This window comes from Pristis pectinata, chromosome 1, assembly GCF_009764475.1.
Source record: "Pristis pectinata isolate sPriPec2 chromosome 1, sPriPec2.1.pri, whole genome shotgun sequence".
NCBI classification, from domain to species: Eukaryota; Metazoa; Chordata; class Chondrichthyes; order Rhinopristiformes; family Pristidae; genus Pristis; species Pristis pectinata.
Window position 1 is genome coordinate 8,770,036 of NC_067405.1, and position 18,518 is coordinate 8,788,553.

Here is an 18,518-nt window from a genome sequence, read left to right on the forward strand (position 1 = left end):
CATGGTTCCAGCTTGGCAGAGCTTTGGTGAAGTGCCATCCTTTGGAATGAGACATTAAACCATGAGACCTACCCTCTCAGTTGGACACAAGATGTTAAAGAGCTGTCTGAAGTTGTCTACAGCGCCTTGGCCAATATTTACCCTCAACTATTATCATTGAAACAGATCATCTGTACATTATTACATTACTATTTGTGGGATTTTGTGCACAAGTTGAGTGCTACATAGCAGTGACTATAGTCATGAAGTACTTCATGAGTTGTAAAGTTGGTATGAGATTTTGAAAAACACTACATAAATGTCTTTTAATTTTTATTCACTAACCACTTCCAGATTTCCTTCAGACACTCTTGCAATGAGCACAAGCTCATTGTTCTGCCAATGTTTTTACATAATTATTAGTTAGGAAATGTACAACAGTGACCCTTGACATTATTTCCCACTTGTCTGCATCCACACCAGCACTCACATGACCCAGTTTTGGCACCTCGCCACCTGTGCAGCAACAACTTAATCGGCTTGCAACTGTAATATTTTAGAATCTAGTGCTCAACCTACAATTTTTGATCTATTATTTGTTATTTCAACACACTTGAAACCGTGCCATGTGTGCGAGGACACTATTTTTTTCAGTGTGTAATGAGTTATACTCCAATAATTTTCTCATGGCCTGAATTTAATTCTTTACTTTTGTAAATTTAGTTTAGTTTGTTTAAAACAGTGGGTCCTGCAGGGGTAATCAAATTTCTTAAAGAATCCAAACTTAACCTCCAGGTTACAAATAGAAGATGCTTCAACAATGTTATGTATTACTGAGCTATACTGCATTGCACACAATATGGAGTAGCCATATAGAAATATAGCTAAAATAAATTGCGTAACATTACATAGAATTATTGAGTTAGTTCAATCTATATTGTTGTTTGCGCTTCACACGCTTGTTCCCAAATCATTTAAGTATGTTAGCATAACCTTCTATTCAATTCTTGCTCATCAATTTATCTAATTTACCCCTTTTGTAGTAAATGATTTAAAACATTATAGCAGATACCATTTCATGGTGGTCATGCATCAATTCTTTCAACTCCTGGCTATAATAGTGGGGATCAGAGAGATACCCACGTGGTCCTTCATAAGGTAAGATCGGGGTTAACATTTAAACACGTGGTAGGTATATTTCACTGGTATCACTTCTGTAGAATTTCGCTTTGCCATACAATTAGCCACAAAGTAACCACTGAAACAATTAACAAGCATATGTCAAATGATAGAGTCCCTGAGTTGATGGTGGAAGAAGTCCATTAATTATACTAGCTCAGTTAGAACGATTTAATTGCTAACTACAGTATGTTTCAAATTATCTAGCCAATTCATCATCTAATATATGATTTCCTCCTTGATCTTTAGAACTTTCACTTTAACTATAAATCTCTTATAAGAGACTTTTTGAAAGTCAAGATACAAAGAGGGTCAGTCACATTACCTCAGAGAATTCCACTAAGCCTATTAGGCATGACCTGCCTTTCATGAACCCACTTTGGCTGAGATTTATTGCCTCCACTCTTGCCAGATTTCTTGAATTGCTTTCTTTGTAACAGGCTACCATTTCTCTCATTACAGATGCTGATCTCACAAACTATATCAAATGCTCTTCTATAATTCACCCCACTAACTTATTAAAATATCTGTCCTTTAACAGTTATTTTTGTTTTGGAATTTAAATTTTGAAAACAATTCGTCTCATTTTACCCTCTTTTTTTAAAGGTCTGTTTCCTCTAAGTTTGGATCCATCCTTTAATTAATACTTGATTTAAAGAAAAAAATGTAAATTAAGACAAAATGAATGCAGTAAATTCATTAAAGATATTACTTTAATAACCTAGTAGAAAATTATGTAGATTGAACACTCAAACTAAATGGAACTAACTCTTCAACAAACTCAATAAGGCTCTCTTTCATTTTTTATGTTGAAAATATCTGCTTTGCGATAAATAGAACAAAAGTCACACAAACTAACATGTTTCCCAAGATAAAAAGAATGAAATGATGAAGCTGATAACTTGCTATTTTTTATTCTTGACATGTAATTCAACTTTGCTTTGTAAGTTTCATTCAGCTGCTCCATTGGCTATCCTGGAAGGATGATGGGGGTTGGGGGGGGAGGTGGGGGGAGATAAACATGAAATTAGTGGCAATACTTTAGATTTCAGAAATAATCTCAGGATAATGTAATAAACTGAGTATTAATATAATGGTTAATGATACTGCCATGAATTGGGAATAAATGCAGAGTTTAATGACTGTAATAAAACATATTAGATTAATGGTTGTGCATTAAATTTGAAATTAATTGAATGTGTAACATTAATAATAGGGTAATAAGTTGGGGATGCATGTGGAGTTTAATGATTGTGATAACTGGGTATACATGCATGAGATTAATAGCACTGTAAATAATTAGGTATGTGTGCCACATCTAATCACAATGTGATAATTAGGTGTAAAAAAGAAAATAATAATGTAATTAATTGAATATACTTGTAAGAGATTAATGGTTTTAGGATAATGGATATACATTTAGAGTGGTGATAAATTGGGTATAAATGTGGGGTTTAAATGACAAAGTAATAAACTGAGTAACAAAATTTGAGATTACAGGTGGAGCAATAAAATGGATATACTTGGAGAACTGGACTATAGCAGAATATATTTGTTGTGCACATATTAGATTAATGGTGGTGTAATAAATTAGGGACATGCAGGTTATTGGCAGTGTAATAAAGTGGGTATCAAAGCAGTCCCATCAAGTCAGGATTGGGGAAAGACAGAATTTGCTAATCCCATCCCAGCAGGGCAACAACTTTTGGTGAGCAACTAAAGTGCTGATCTATAATCTCTTGCTGGACAGCTCCTGGCTTTATACAATCAACATTATTTAAATTAACTGAGCCTAGGATTTTTAAACAGGCCAGCCTAGACCAATGTTGGCATGCATAGGTGCCACATTTACAATGTCACATTGGAAATGCACCAGCTGTAGAATTTAATGAAAATTTTTAAAAATTCAAAACTTAACACTACTTTCAAAGGTTGGGTATACAAGATAAGGAATTGCGACGATGGAACAAACTGAATACAAATACAGCATTTAATTGCAGTATACCATATTATTACTTAATTATAACTGAACAGTTAATTGCAGTGTAGCAAATTAATATAAATGCACCATTTAATTCCAATGTAATAAATTACAAATTAATTGATTATAAATGAAGTTTATAATTATACCACAACAAATTGGAGATAAATACAGAGGCTAATGGTAATATAATAAATACATAATAATGCAAGAGATTAATGGAAGTGGAATAACATAAGAAATAGGAGCAAGTAGGTCATTCAGCCCCTCGAGTGCACTCTTCCATTCAACAAGATCATGGTTGATCTTCTACTTCAGCTCTATTCTTTGACCTTCCCTACATATCTTTTGATTCTTCTAAATTCCTCTAATGGCCAGAAATGTATCACAGTTTTGAATGGAATCAATGCCTACAGCCTTCCAGGCTAGAGAATTCCAAAGATTCACCATTCTCTGAGTGGAGAAATTTCTCATTATTAAACAGCTCACCCCTTTGAGACTGTGACTGCTCAGCCAGGAGAAACATCCTCTCTGTATCTATCTCTCAAGCCTCTATGAATAGATTTTGTTACATTTAAGGTTACCTCTCATTCTTCTAAACTCTGGAGAAAAAAGGCCGCCTAATTCCTCCTTATATGACAGAACAACAATACCAGGAACTAGTCTGGTGAATCTCTACTGCCTTTCCTCAAGTATATCCATTTTTAGGTCAGGAGACCAAAACTGTACACAATACTCCAAGTGTGGTCTCACCAAGGAATTACATAATTGCATTTGTACATCTTTACTCTTTTAGTCAAATCCTCTTGTGGCAAAGGCCACCACACCAATTGCCTTCCTAATTACCTGCTGAACCTGCATTTTAGCTTTCAGTTACTTTTGTACAGGATAACCAGGTCCCTTTGAACATCAGTATTTCCCAATCTCTCACCACTTAAAGAAAAACACTCTGTGCTCTTCTACTGAAGTGGATAACCTAACAATTTTCCACATTATACTCCATCTGCCACTCACTTTTCCATATCCTCTTGAAACCCCTTTGCATCCTCACCCTACTCTCATTTCCACTTAGTTTGGTCATACAGCCGTAAAGTAATACAGCATGAAAACAGGCCCTTTGGCCCAACTTGTCCACATCGACCACCAAGCTAGTCCCATTTGGCCCATAATCCCTCTAAGTGCCTCCTATCTCTGTACTGATACAAATCTCTTTTAAATGCTATTATTGTACCTGCCTCAACCACTTTCTCTGTCAGCTCATTCCATATATGCACCACTTTCCGCGTGAGGAAATTGCCCCTCCGGTCCCTTTTAAATCTTTCACCTCTCATCTTAATCCTGTGCCCTCTAGTTTTTTAGTTCCCCTTCCCTGTGAAAAGGACGATGTGCATTCACCCTATCTATATCCCTCATGATTTTACACACCTCTATAAGGTCATCCCTCAATCTCCGACATTACAAGGAATAAAGTCCCAGCATGCCCAACTTCAGGAAACCAGGGTGCTATCAAAAAACTTGGAAATGATATATTCGGTCCCCTCAGCCAAGTTTGTGATTGTGAGTAGCTGGGGCCCAAGCACCCCACTAATAACAGCCTGCCAGTCTAGGAATGTCCCATTTATTACTACTCCTTGTTTTCCATCTGTCAACCAACTCTCTATCCACACTTGCATGTTATCAATTCCATGTGATTTAACCTCAATCATCAACCTCCTGTGTGAGACTTTATTGTAAGCCTTCTGAAAATCCAAATGTGCCATATCCATCTACTCTGCTGCTTTCAGAGTCCATATTGATTCTGCTCAAACATACTGTCATTTTCTAAGTCTTGATATCATATTCTTTATTATAGATTCCAGCATTTTCCAAACCAGCAATCCCATGCTAACTGGTCAATACTTCCCTATTTTACCCCTCCCTGCTTTCTAAAACAATGAGGTCACATTTGCAACACTGCAGGAACCATTCCAGAATCCACTGAATGTTGGAAGATGATAAGCAGAGCATCCAATGTCTCCATAGTATCTCTTTCAAAACTCTAGTCCTAGAGATTTATCAATGTTCAGGCTTATTAGCCTTTAATAATTTTTCAGACTCATTAACCTCCAGTGACCCTCTGTTAAATATACATGCAGAGATAGTTGGTCATATAGGGAGTTAAAGTTAAATATCAATTGCTTAATATAATACGTATTATGGTAAAAACTCCCCCATGTCCACATAAAAATGTCAAGATATTGACAAAAAGACTGGCGGCTTAAATATGATTATGCTTTATGCTTATAGTTTCAGTCCATGCCATTCTATGGTTCTGTTAACTTTTGGATTCTTCCACATGAAATCCCACATGTTTCCAGTTGGGAGCAGCCTTTCACCATTTCTTTGGTAATATTCAAGACAGAAATCAAGCCAGAAATAATGAACCTCTTATGATGCTAATTTCACGTTTCTCAAGTGGCTTAACAACTTGAATATATGAATGATGGGTGCCCAACTGTGGAATGCATTTCTTTCTTTCTGTGTTAACTATATATTCGAAAAGCTTGTTACAAGGGCAACTTACCGAACTTTATGAATATGAGAAATAAGTCATTTTAAACTTTAGTTTAAGATGCAATGTGAGTAGTTTTACATTTGTTAGCCTTTGTATACTAGAGTGAGCAGCCAAAACAATATTGTCCAGTATGCACTATTGGAATGATTTAAATTTATTTCCACGTTTTAACCAATCTTTCAAGGCTAAGCTGAAAAATTAGAAAATTTGTAACTGCCTATGGACATGTCTTTCACTTATTGCATATTGCTAAATGCCAAATGACACCAGCAATTAACATTTCTGAAATAAAATAAATATTGGAAAAATGCATGTTGTAGAAAATAATCCAATCATTTCATCAGTTTATGTTCACATAGCATGCAATGGTTGTATATTGAGCTGTCAGCACCACTACATAATTTTCCCTTCACTATTTTCATTTGGTACTCATGGGATTAGACATACTTACCTTGTCTTAGATTCAAAGTTTAAGAACATCAATACTTTCTACTTGTATATCTCCAAAAACTATAACAGTATCAGGCTTCCAATCTTCTAATCGATGTGGGTAGTCCAGGATGTGTCTACCATTCACAGATACCTAAATAAAGCATTTTCAAAAGATATCTTAGTTCTCAAAAACAAGCCAGTAAACTATTATCTAAAACTGGACCCATTTGCCAGATTTTTTATGCACAAATAGGAGATTAAAACAATTTTTGCCAGATTTGATCACAAAAGTTATTATTTCCAAATCAAAAAAATGCCCATTTGTAAAATAGCACGAGCACTCCCATGCACGATTCATTTTAGCAAGGTTGATGTTTGTCAGGCATCGTCTCGCACCAAATGGTTTTATATTGGGGAAAAGCCTATCACCTTTGTTGTTTACTCACATGAAAACTAGAAGCACATTTCACAGGATACAGGAAAGAAAATATTACAGTAAATGGCAACAATAAGTTGAAATGGTAAATATAATGGTAAACGGCACCAGCGTTCTCTCCTACTGTATTAATCCATCTTGGGGAAGTTAATGTCTAACAAATGTTGCTATAATTGAAATAATTTGGACCAAATTCTACAGAAATCCCACATGGTGCTTCAGAGATATCAGTTCAATGAAAGCCACACACCTTTAAAATCATAACCCATCTTTTCATTGACACTGACTAACCTGCCATATTCCTAGGCCCTTTTGTTTATTTCAGAAAGTTGTCGTCATCCTATCACATGAGAATTGTAACAGTGACAACCAGTAAGACTGTAAATCTGGACTAATTACTGTTCCCAGAATGAACCATGGAGTATTTTCTTTGCTTCTTATTTTACCAACGTCATTAAGTTAAATTATCCAATGAAATATTCGATGGGACTAAATAAATTAAACACCTTAACAGGAATTGCAGAGAAATTCTCACAAGTATCCTGCCCAGTGTTTATTGCTCACTCAACATTATTTAAAGAATAGATTATCTGGTCATTATCACAACTCTGTTTGTAGGAAGCTCTCTAGACACAAATTGGCTGCTGCATTTCCTACGTTGCAAGAGTGACTACAAAAGTACTTCATGTGTTCATCTGACGCAGTAGTTGAATGAATGAGTTACTCTGCTTCTGAAGTAGAGAAGCTGTAGGATGAACAGTTTCCCATTCATCCTGTAGATTAGTTACACTCCAGTGAGCAACTTGTTGGAGGTGAGGTACAATATAATGGCGAGAAAGATTGAAAAGCTGGACAATTGAGTCTGTAATGGACCATTGGTTAGTATTAACATTTCATGCCCTTATTTTCTTTAGAATTGGAAGATACTTTATATATACACAAGTTTTTCTTTTTCTCCTAATCAGCTGCTTTATATAGATCCACATTTAACATGAAATGTCAAGTTCCAGTGGACATGCATTCAAGGTTAGAGGAGGAAAGTTTAAAGAAAATTTGCAGGTCAAGTGTTTTTTTTACAGAGTGGTAGGTGCTTGTAGCAGGCTGCGAGGGGGAGTGATGGAAGCAGATATGACAGTGGTGTTTAAGAGGATGTTAGGTAGACACGTGAATATGCAAGCAAAGAAGGGAAATAGATCATGTACGTGCAGAAGAGATTTAGTTTAATTCAACATATGTTCGGCACAGACATTGTGGGCTAATGGGCCTGTTCCTGTGCTGTACTGTTCCATGTTTTAATCAGATCCGAAAGAAATTTCTGATTTTAACTTATGAGAGAAATCTCCAAAACATAACTAAGATGCTCACGGTCCATGATGCACTCTCAAAAGACAGATCACCCTCTGGCAAGAGACAATCAAAAACTGCAGATGCTGGAAAACTGAAATAGAAACAGGTAGCATCTGTGGAAAGAGCCACAGTTAACATTTCAGGCCAGAACAAAGTATTTAGCCTTTGCTTGGCATTTCTACACAAAGATATGATCAGAGATGTAAGCCACTATTAGCACAAAACCATAACTCATCATTCAGAGTGCTGCAGTTTGGTATTTTATTACGTTATCCTCCAAATGGCTGTACACAGACTCTGGACTGATTAACTTGTAAACAAAGTGGGAAGTAGCAATGAATTGATAAAAACATTACTGGCATGAATGATAAAACTAGTCAAATGTAGCAAGAGCCACATTTATAAGTGTCAATGTCTTTGGTGGAATAGTCACAGTTCAAGGAAATATTAAAGCAAAGACCAATAATTATTCCAAATTACCGTCTGCTGCTCTCAGTTAGGCTCTTTCTCATAAAACAAGTGACAGATTATTTATAAGATTGGTAAGATGATACCTGAAAAGAGTTGTTCCACACCATAAAAACCAGCTTAAATGGTGAGCCTCTGGAAGCAATCCTTTCATACTTTTCACCCTGAAATCCCCAGCCATCAGGTCCCCGAGAATTAAAGATAATTTTTTCGAGTTCCTCTTTAAAGCGGGGGTTGAAATGGAATAAAATGTCAGCATCAGGATGGTCGCCCCTCTGAAAATTAACATCGAACCTAAAGAAAAGATATCCTTCATAAGAGGTAACAATGTTATTGATACAAATAAATAAACAAACATTATACTTGGCAGCTACTGCAGTTTAGCCTTAAATGACATGAAAATGGACATCTGAATAGTTTGTGGAAAACATACCACATCTGATACCTTTATTACTAGGACTTTTATTACATGATACAAAGCCTTGACAGTTTACTTCCTTTGGTCATTACCTCACTATACTCCATTTCCTGAGTTTTAATCAGGAATAAATAAAATGCAATATATATAGCACTGTTGAATAAAGCTTGGTCAAAGTGTTTGGTTTATTGTTTGGTGTGAGGCCTTTAAAAGCAATGTTATAAGCTGTTTGGCAGATAGATTAAATCTCAGGCACTAAAAACAAGACTGAAGTGAGGCTAGGTGAAACTACAGGGAGTTGGGATACGGACCTGAATGTTATGGGATGGGATGTCATTTTCTAGGAGTGGCAAGCCATACATGCATGCTACTCCAATAACCATCAGGTCTGCACTTAACTGGAGTAGATCTTTCAGTAGGAACCTGGGGCATCGCCAAAACTAGGTCAAACCTAAATAACAAAACCCTGCACAGCACAAAACTTTCCTATCATAAATTCCAGCGTTTGGTGTGAGTTAAACAAGTCCTATCCATTGAAATGCTTTAACAACCAGTTAAACATTCAAAATAATTAAACATACTATTTAATGTTTCTAAAAATGATTAAAAACACTTAAACACAATTAAATTACCTAAAATTTAACTCTTATCTCTTGCACCCATTCCTCTCCAATGAAATGAATAGAGACGTCGAATCCATGCCAGGTCTACTTTATGCAGGTACAATGAGCAGATTTCCTAGAACTGCCAGAAAACTGCAGAAAGCTGGCATTCCACCTCATGAGTACAGTTAGCAACTTGCCAGCCAGGAAACATCAAGAAGTTCAGGACTTCCATGTTCTTGTGGATGTCGAGCTTCCTAACAGATATATGGGGAATTGCCAGCAATTGCACATTGAAACTGCTGGCATTCCTCAGGAAAATCTGAGCCACAGATGGTGAAATAGTCTCTGTTCACTGTCATTACACTATGAAAATAACAGCAGCCTCAGGAATATGCATTTGTGTGGTTCAAAGTGGAAAGCCAGAACCTGCTGTTAGCGCTCCATACTCCTCCAAAGCATGTGCTTATTTATAAACTCCCTTGGCATAATCTTCAGAAATCAACGTGCTTGTGAAAATTTCAGATATTTATGAGGTATCTGCTGCAATAGTCCCTAAAATATTGTACTTTTTAGATAAAATCTAAGAACAATGCCTCTGGCTTTAAAATATAATTTTATATGTGTAGATTCTCATTCTCCCAGATAAATATTTCACTATTCTGCAGACTTTAAAATGTTTTAGTTCTTTAAAAAAATTACACTTCATCTTCTACTTCAATCATGTGAATGCTCTGTGCAAAATAATGATTAATCTGAAATGTTTAAACATTGTACTTTTCTTGCATTGCTGACTGAGAATCCATCAATATAACTGGGTGCTCAGCCTGCCTGATGACCTCATGATTCCTGGATGCTAGAGAACTAATGCTCAGTATCAACAGATTCTGGGGGAAAAAACGGAAATCCACACCATAAGTACTGCAAAATCTCTGCCTGCAGTTTTCTTCACAGTCAATGCAAGAATCAGCATTTCATGGCTGACTACAAAATCTGGGCCAGGGATTTTAAATTTAATTGGGCCAAATTTCAGTTGGTGAGGAGGGGAATGAGCTCCCTCTTGCCCACTGTAACTTTGGTGAAAAACTGAAAACCCTGAAAAAAATGATGATGCAAGCATTTGATGGTAAGGATTTGGAAGCTCAACGACTGATATAAAAAGCACGTTTCACGAGGTTCTGCATAATCTGAGTGAGTGGCCAGACAGCTGGTGGAGTCAATTGCAATTAAGCAGAGTTAATAGTAAAAATGAAAATAATGATTTCAGCCCTCTTATTTAGTCATGGTTCATGCATGACTTGACGTTGGGCATTGTCAGCTGATACAAGACCCAGTAGGTTAAAGTGATTCCGAGAATGAATTTTCAGGTCTTGTATATGTTGAGGGAGCAGAAGATGGCTCTCATTTAGAGATAAGCCAGGGAAGATAGAGAAGTAGTTGACAAAGGAACAGGAAGAAAAGGGTGGAAAGCAAGGGAAGGTCTGGAGGAGGGAGGGAAGTAAACAGCAGTGGCAGGTGCATAAATAATGTCAATTTTAGAGATGAATTTAAGTATGGATGTTTTGAACTTGGTATTGGAGTTACTGGGTGGAAAAGATGTAAAACAAATCTAGGTTGTAATATATTTATTTTGTGCAATATCTTCACCTTAGCTAAAAATTACAAATTATTAAAATGCTGTGGTTTCAGATTATTCTTCCTCTTCTATCCCAATTCAGTAGATTTTCAAGACACGGGCCTATTAACTTCTTTTCCCTCTGAATCACAAAGTTGCCAGTTCAAGTACCTCTTTTGACACTTGAGCACAAAAAAAACCTAGGCTTTTATTCCAGCCAAGTGATGTGGGATCACCAGACGTCCTGCCTTTTGGAATGAGATGTTAAACTAAGGTCCCATCTGCCCTCTTGGGTGCACATAAAAGCACATTCACATGTTGTCTGCTGTGGCTCCTACATTACAGCAGCCACGACAGTTCCAAAGTACTTCATTGGCAGTAAAGTGTTTGCGCCTTCCTAAGGTAGTAAAAAGGCTACTACATTTTTTTCATTCATCTATTAATGTATGCTCTAAAACTTCCAAAATCCATCAATAAATACCTGAAAATATTAATAAAAACTTCTTAAATTTAATCTAAGCAACTAACAATTTAGTAACTTACTTATTGTATTAGTGAATGTATTCCAGATACAAAATAATATAGACAAATCACCCAGATCATTAACAAAATCAAGAGGATGCATGCAAATATCATGCATGTGCAGGATTTTTATTTCTCAGCATAAAAAAAAATTCAAACTAAAATAATGATCACGTTACCTAAGAGGATCATCAGTCAACTTTCCTTTAATAACTACTATTGATTCTTCACTTAATTCTTCATCAAATTTTGCAGTACAAGGAACAATCTGAAATGAGGGCAATGTGTAAACAAAATCAGAAGGAAGAATACGCACCATATCATTATTTAATCTATAACATCTTTCTGGTAGTCCTTGGGCCATGTTATCCATAGTGTCAGTAACACACACTCCCAATACAGATACTCCTCAGGTTACGGAAAGGTTCCATTCCTGAGAATTGTTTGTAACCCAAACAGTTCGCAAGTCAGAAGTGGGGCAACAAACCGAGTTCCCATAAGGCAGAAAAAGCCTGCAGAGGTGGGTTGTCCTATAGGAACAGATAGTCTGGAGAAGCATTTTAAATCTCGTTTTGCCATTCTTAACAATAAAGCTAACATTAACAAATTTAGCTAGACCCCATCTCAGGCTAATTATGATTTTTCTTTTAGAAGATTTTACTGCAGACGAGGTTTTAAACGCTATTTATAGTTTTAAAAAGGACACTGCTGCTGGCCTGGATGGTGTGTCTCTAGATAGGATTTGCAAATGGAGATCAATGCGTTAACTAGAATGTATTATTCTTGGGTTCGATGTGGCAAAATTCCAGCTCGTGTCAGAATAGTCACCTGTGGTCCTGCAACAGCTGGCAAATCCATCCCGCCAGACTCTCAAATGCTTGTATGTACATATGTCAGGCGTTCGTAAGGTGAGGAGGACCTGGATTAAAGATTGCTGAAAAAATCTACAAATTCTACAGTTTCTTTAAAAATAAAGAGGCAATAAAGAGTAGGAAGTGGAAACAAAACAATGGAACCAGATGCATCAATATAGATTCATGAAACTGGCACAGACTATGGGCAGACTGGTGTGTTCCTAATTTGTACAATTATGATTTTTATTTGCATATTATTAAATACTAAAACAATGCTATTCAAAAATTCTTCATTTCATACACGAATTAGAATAATAGTGATTTCATATTAAAATAATGCGGACATCTGACTTTATGATTACCAATCTGTTAGTCATTCTCATTCTCTTAAGAAGCATTCTAAAAATAGTGCTGAAGCGAATTGGCACCAGACCACATTCTGCTAGGAAAGACTCAATGACATTTCTGAACAAACAATGGTACAGGTTTAGGCCATTTAGTGCCTCGACCCTGTACTGCCAATCAACAGGTTCTTGGCTGTCCTAACTCCATCTACTCAACTTTTCCCATTTTTTTCTTTAATATCTCTGGATCTATCAATCTCATATATACAAATAACAATTGGCCTAGCATTTATTTACACTTGCAAATATCCAAATTCAAAACATATAGAATTGATTTTCAACTTCATTCCTTAAAGTTCTGGTGCGTTTCTTTTAAACTAAGCCCCCTAGACCTAGACTCCTCAACCAACAGGGTTTCTTGCCACATACCCTTTATCTTGAAAAATCACACTCTTGTATAATAAAACAAGGGCCAAACCGCTCCCTGAGCTTGAATTTATCTTGTGTTAAAGAGTCTCCTGAGAAAGGAAACATACGAATTGCCTCACTCCTACAAGGATGGTCACTTGGCATTATTCATGATGCTCCTTAGAATAACTCGTTAGATCATCGTTTATTCTCCTAAATTTGTATTCTCCATAAATTGTTTCACACTAACTTGAAGTGGCAGCTCAAGGCACAGGAGCTAAAGATTTTGGCAAGGAATTAGATTCCAGCTGCCAAGGCAGGTCTACTAAATAAAACATCACCCACGGTTGCTAGAAAGATTAGATATGGTTTTACTAATGAAAAGACTCCCCATTTGATGAATTTATAAACCTTAACATAAAACAGAATTATGCTTTTTCAACCTTGGTGAAATTGGGAAATCACACTTCTAATTTAGAAAATCGTGTGGTCAGATTACATTTCACGGACTTGAACAAAAAGTCTAGATTGACACTCCAGCACTAAGGGAACAACGTACCATCAAGAAGGCCATATATTAGGTGAGATGTTCAACTGTGGCCCTATCTGCCTGCTTGAAAGTAAAGAAAGGATGGCCTCACTTCTTTATTGGCAAATGCTAGCTCTCAAACAACATCTTTCAAATACTGCCTGGTCATTATCAGATTGCTAGTTGCGAGTTCTTGCTGTGTGCAAATAGGGTATTTCATTTGCAACATTACCACAATGAATACCTGTCATTGACTATATAGCATTTAGAGACATCCTGAGATTCTGGTTATAATATAAATGTACATTTTTCCCTTTATTGTATAAACACAAATTCTTGTTTTGAAGTTTCCAACCATGTAGGATGCTGACTAAAGAAGTGAGATTATATACTTTAAAAGTTCTTGTGTAGCCTGTCAAATATTAGCATCTAATTTAGAAGAAAATGAATGATATTATGAAATAAAGAGACTTTTTAAACAGTGATAAGGTGGAAGAGTACAACTAGCAGTCAATGTTGCAAAAGGTTTACAAGAGGCTGTCATCCATGACATGGATTAACCAGAACATGAATCTGGATTAGATCCAATTCCATCTGCATGAAATGATACAGAATTTCACTTTTACTTTGCAATTAAATTCTCAAAGACAGTTACGTCAACTCAAAGACAGGGCAGCACTGTGGTGCAACTAGTAAAGCTTCTGCCTCACTGTGCCACTGATCTGGGTTCAATCCTGACCTCCCATACTGTCTCCATGGAGTTTGCACGTTCTCCCTGTAACCACATAGGTTTCCCCTGGGTGCTCTGGTTTACATTCCAAAAATGTAACAATGTGCAGGCTTGTGGTTTAATTGGCCACTAATAGACATAGTGGACCAAAGGCCTGTTTCTGTGCTGTACAACTCTATAACTTTAAAATTGCCCTTATAGGTAGAGTAGAATCTGACAGGGGGGTGGTGGGTTGGGTGGTTAATGGGTATGTGGGGAGAATAAAATGGGTTAGGATAGGATCAGTGTAAAAATGGGTGCTTGATGGTCGCCGAAGGGCCTGTTTCCATGCTATACTTCTCTATGACTATGACTAAACAAGGCCATTGCCTTCAAAAATGATTCCTACTCACCATATCATAGTAAAACAAGGTTCCAACTTAGCCCCTCGACCAAGGCAAGAAAAAAACTAATGAACTAATTAATGATAGAAATACTATGCACAAAAGGAGTCCAATCAGCTGATCAAACCAATTGCACTCTCCTGTTCTTTTTTCAATTCTTCATCAAATTCTCTTTTAAATTATACTTTTAGGCATATGTTCCAGATCACAACTCACTGCCTAAAAATATTCTCATCATCTTGCCTCTGGTTCTTTTGCTGATTATTTTACAGTCTGGTGACCAACCCTCCAGTCAAAAGAAAATGCTTTTCCAGGTCCAGTCCAGCTTGACTGGTGGTGGTTACCTTAGTTCCCTCTTGGGTGGGAGCTTGTTATATGTGAACCTCCAATACATACCTAATCTGCTTCCAAACCAGCTTGCTTGACATGAAATGCTTTGGGAAGCTGTAATCCCTTGATAAAGCTATCCAATGATGTTTTAACAATACTGTCTAACTGGAATCCAGGAAGGAATTGAACTCAACCAAACAGATTGCCCTGTTAGTAGAGGTAACAAGACACAACCTCACCCCAAGATTTGCAAACAAAACCAGTTATAGTGGTGACACTGCAGATGCTAGAATCTAGAGTAACGATCTGCTGGAGGAATTCAGTGGGTGGAGCAGCATCTGTGGCGGGGAAAGTCCTGATGTAGGATTTCAACCCAAAACATCAACAATTCCTTTCCCTTCATAGATTCTGCTTGACCCGCTGAGTTCCTCTAGCAGACTGTTGCTCCAGTTGAGTTAGTTTAGTGTACATTATATCTTTTATGTAAGTGTGTCTATACATGATTACATACATACACATATAATAGAACATAGAACAATACATCTCTCATGACATTATAAACATCTATCAAGTCTCCCCTCAGCCTCCAACACTCCAGAGTTAACAACCCAAATCTGTCCAATTTCTCCTTATAGCTAACACTCTTAAATCCAGAAAAATAAGAAATACCAAAAAACATAACATCAAGAGAAACTGCAGATGCTGGAATTGGAAGCAAGTAAACAAACTGCTGGAGGAGCTCAGCGGGTTAGGCAGCATCTGTAGAGGGAAGTGGACAGTCAACGTTTAGAGACATTTGGACTCTGAACATCAAGGAAATGGTTAAGAGATAAAATGCAGAAAGATATATAGAACATAGAACAGTACAGCACAGTATGGGCCCTTCAGCTCACCATGTTGTGCCGACCTATATAAACTTTATCCCCATTCAATCTATCCCCCTCTCTACTTCACCTCCATAGCCCTCCCTTTTTCTTTTGCCCATGTGTCTATCTATTAGTCTCTTAAATGACCTATCTTATTGGCCCCTACCACCACCACCAGAGGTGCATTCCAGGCACCACCACCCTCTGTGTAAAAAAAACCTACCTCTGACATTTCCCCTGACTTTTCTCCATACACCTTAAACGGGTGACCTCTAGTACTGGCCATTGCCACCCTGGAGAAAAGATGCTGGCTGTCCACTCTGTCTATGCCTCTGATAATCGTATATACCTCTATCAAGTCTCCTCTCATCCTCCGTTGCTCCAAAGAGAAAAGCCATCTCACTCAACATCTCCTCATAAGACATGCTCTCCAACTCAGGTAGCATCCTCGTAAATCTTCTCTGCACCCCCTCCAAAGCTTCCACATTCTTCCTATAACGTGGTGACCAGAACTGAACACAATATTCCAATTGTGGTCTAACCAGAGTCTTATAGAGCTGCAACATTACCTCTCGGCTCTTGTATTCAATTCCCCGGCTAATGTAGGCCAGCACACCATATGCCATCTTAACTACCCTATGCACTAGTGAGGTAACTTTGAGAGATCTATGCACTTGGTCCCCAAGATATCTCTGTTCCTCCACACTGCTAAGAATCCTGCTATTAACCATGTAATCTGCCTTCAAGTTCATTCTTCCAAAGTGTATTACTTCACAATTCTCCGGATTGAATGCCATCTGCCACTTCTCTGCCCAACTCTGCATCCTGTCTAAATCCCATTGCAACCTACAACAACCTTCTTCACTATCTACTACACCACCAATCTTCGTGTCATCTGCAAACTTACCAACCCATCTTTCCACTTCCTCATCCAAATCATTTATAAAAATCACTAAGTGCAGGGGTCCCAGAACAGATCCCTGTGGAACACCACCAGTCACCGACCTCCAGGTTGAATACTCCCCGTCTACAATCACCCTCCGCCTTCTGTGGGCAAGCCAATTTTGAATCCACACAGCCGATTATTCCAGGGATCCCATACCTCATGACTTTCTGAATGAGCCTACCATGGTGAACCTTGTCAAACACCTTGCTAAAATCCATATATGCGACATCCACCGCACTACCTACAGCAATTTGTCTTGTCGTTTTCTCAAAAAACCCTATTAAGCTCGTGAGGGACAACCTGCCCTTCACAAAGCCACGCACACAAATACACCTGATGGTGGAAATAGATACGCATACAGTCAAGATACGTCTAGAAAATGCGTAAGAGTACGCACGTGGACAAATGATGTATTACACACATACGTCACTAGTGGAAACACTCAGCTGGTCAGGCAGCATCTATGGAGAGAACAGTTAATATTTTAGCCTCCGACTTGAACCGGTAACCCTGCTCCTCTCTCCACAGATGCTGCCCAACCCACTGGGTGTTTCCAGCATTTTCCGTCCTTGTTTCCAATTGCTTCACACAAAGCTAAAGTCCATGTAAATTGTATGCTTGAATATCAATACTTTACATCATAATTCAGTTTATGTTTGAATATTAACATGTAATATTTAGTTTATATCTAAGTAGTACACTTGAACACATAAATACGTGCATTGAAAATAGATCAACAAATTACAAACTAAACGAAAATCTAACATTTTATTAATTAAAATAGATAATGATGGGTGTATTTATAATTACAACGTTAATGCTGACTATAAAATATCGACGCACCGGACGGTGGAGCTTGAGGACGTTCATTCTGCGGGAGAGCGGGGCGGCTCCAGATGTGGCGGGCACGGGCGGTTGGCGGGCGGTTAACAGGCGGCGCCACCGCCGCTTCAAGCGTCAACAGCTGGACCCGGGCGGCGTCGCCCTTCGCCCGACCAGCTCCTCCCCACCCACCACCACCCCCGCTCGCGCATGCGTGGGGAGAAGGCGGGGCCTCGCGTGCTTGCCCCGACGGCCCGGCCCACCCCGCCCCTCATTGGCTGTCGTTGTCTCCTCGCGCGGTCTTTTCCCGCCTTCCCCTCCAGCCAACGGTCGGCCGCCGAGCGCGTGCCCTGAAACCCGTTCCCGCCTTTTTTTTAAAAAAAAAATTAACTGCCATCTCTCCTGTAGTAACAAATACATTTTTAATAAGTACACAAAATGTTAAAAAAAGTAAACAAACAGCAGGTTAAAGTTTTTTCATTGCAAAATCCTGATAGAAGCAACCACGTTGTTGTTTCATATTGAGGGCTACACATGGTCATTTCAATTCCAAATGTAATGGCATTGAACACAATCTTTGGAATTTCAGATTATAAAGAACCAGACTTTTCCAAGAGAACCATATGGATTACCAATGTATCCTGGTTAATGCTTCCAAATCTCTGGCCACATGATGACTCTGCTGAAGGAAAATGGCGAAAGGCACACTAGGAGGGTCTTCATAGACTGCTACCACACCCACCAGCAGATTATGGCAGGCAGGCAGTCCTCAC

At 38.0% G+C, this 18,518-nt stretch overlaps 1 protein-coding gene across 1 annotated transcript; it reads right to left on the bottom strand.

The window, feature by feature from the left end:
- Positions 1–6,156: 6,156 nt before the first annotated feature.
- Positions 6,157–17,898, bottom strand: LOC127575425 (galectin-8-like). The gene is made up of 4 exons (XM_052025291.1): positions 17,767–17,898; positions 11,713–11,801; positions 8,463–8,670; positions 6,157–6,276 (listed from the first exon to the last, which is right to left on the bottom strand). Exons 1-4 carry the CDS (start codon positions 17,791–17,793, stop codon positions 6,157–6,159), a joined length of 444 nt encoding a protein of 147 aa, XP_051881251.1. The 5' UTR covers positions 17,794–17,898.
- Positions 17,899–18,518: the final 620 nt, after the last annotated feature.

Coding starts and splice junctions, on each gene's coding strand:
- LOC127575425 (XM_052025291.1), bottom strand. CDS start 17,793: ATGAACGTCCTCAAGCTCCACCGTCCG. Junction 8,671..11,712: donor TTGACTGATGATCCTCTTAG/GTAACGTGATCA, acceptor TCTTTTCTTTAG/GTTCGATGTTAATTTTCAGA. Junction 6,277..8,462: donor TGTGGAACAACTCTTTTCAG/GTATCATCTTAC, acceptor TGCTTTATTTAG/GTATCTGTGAATGGTAGACA.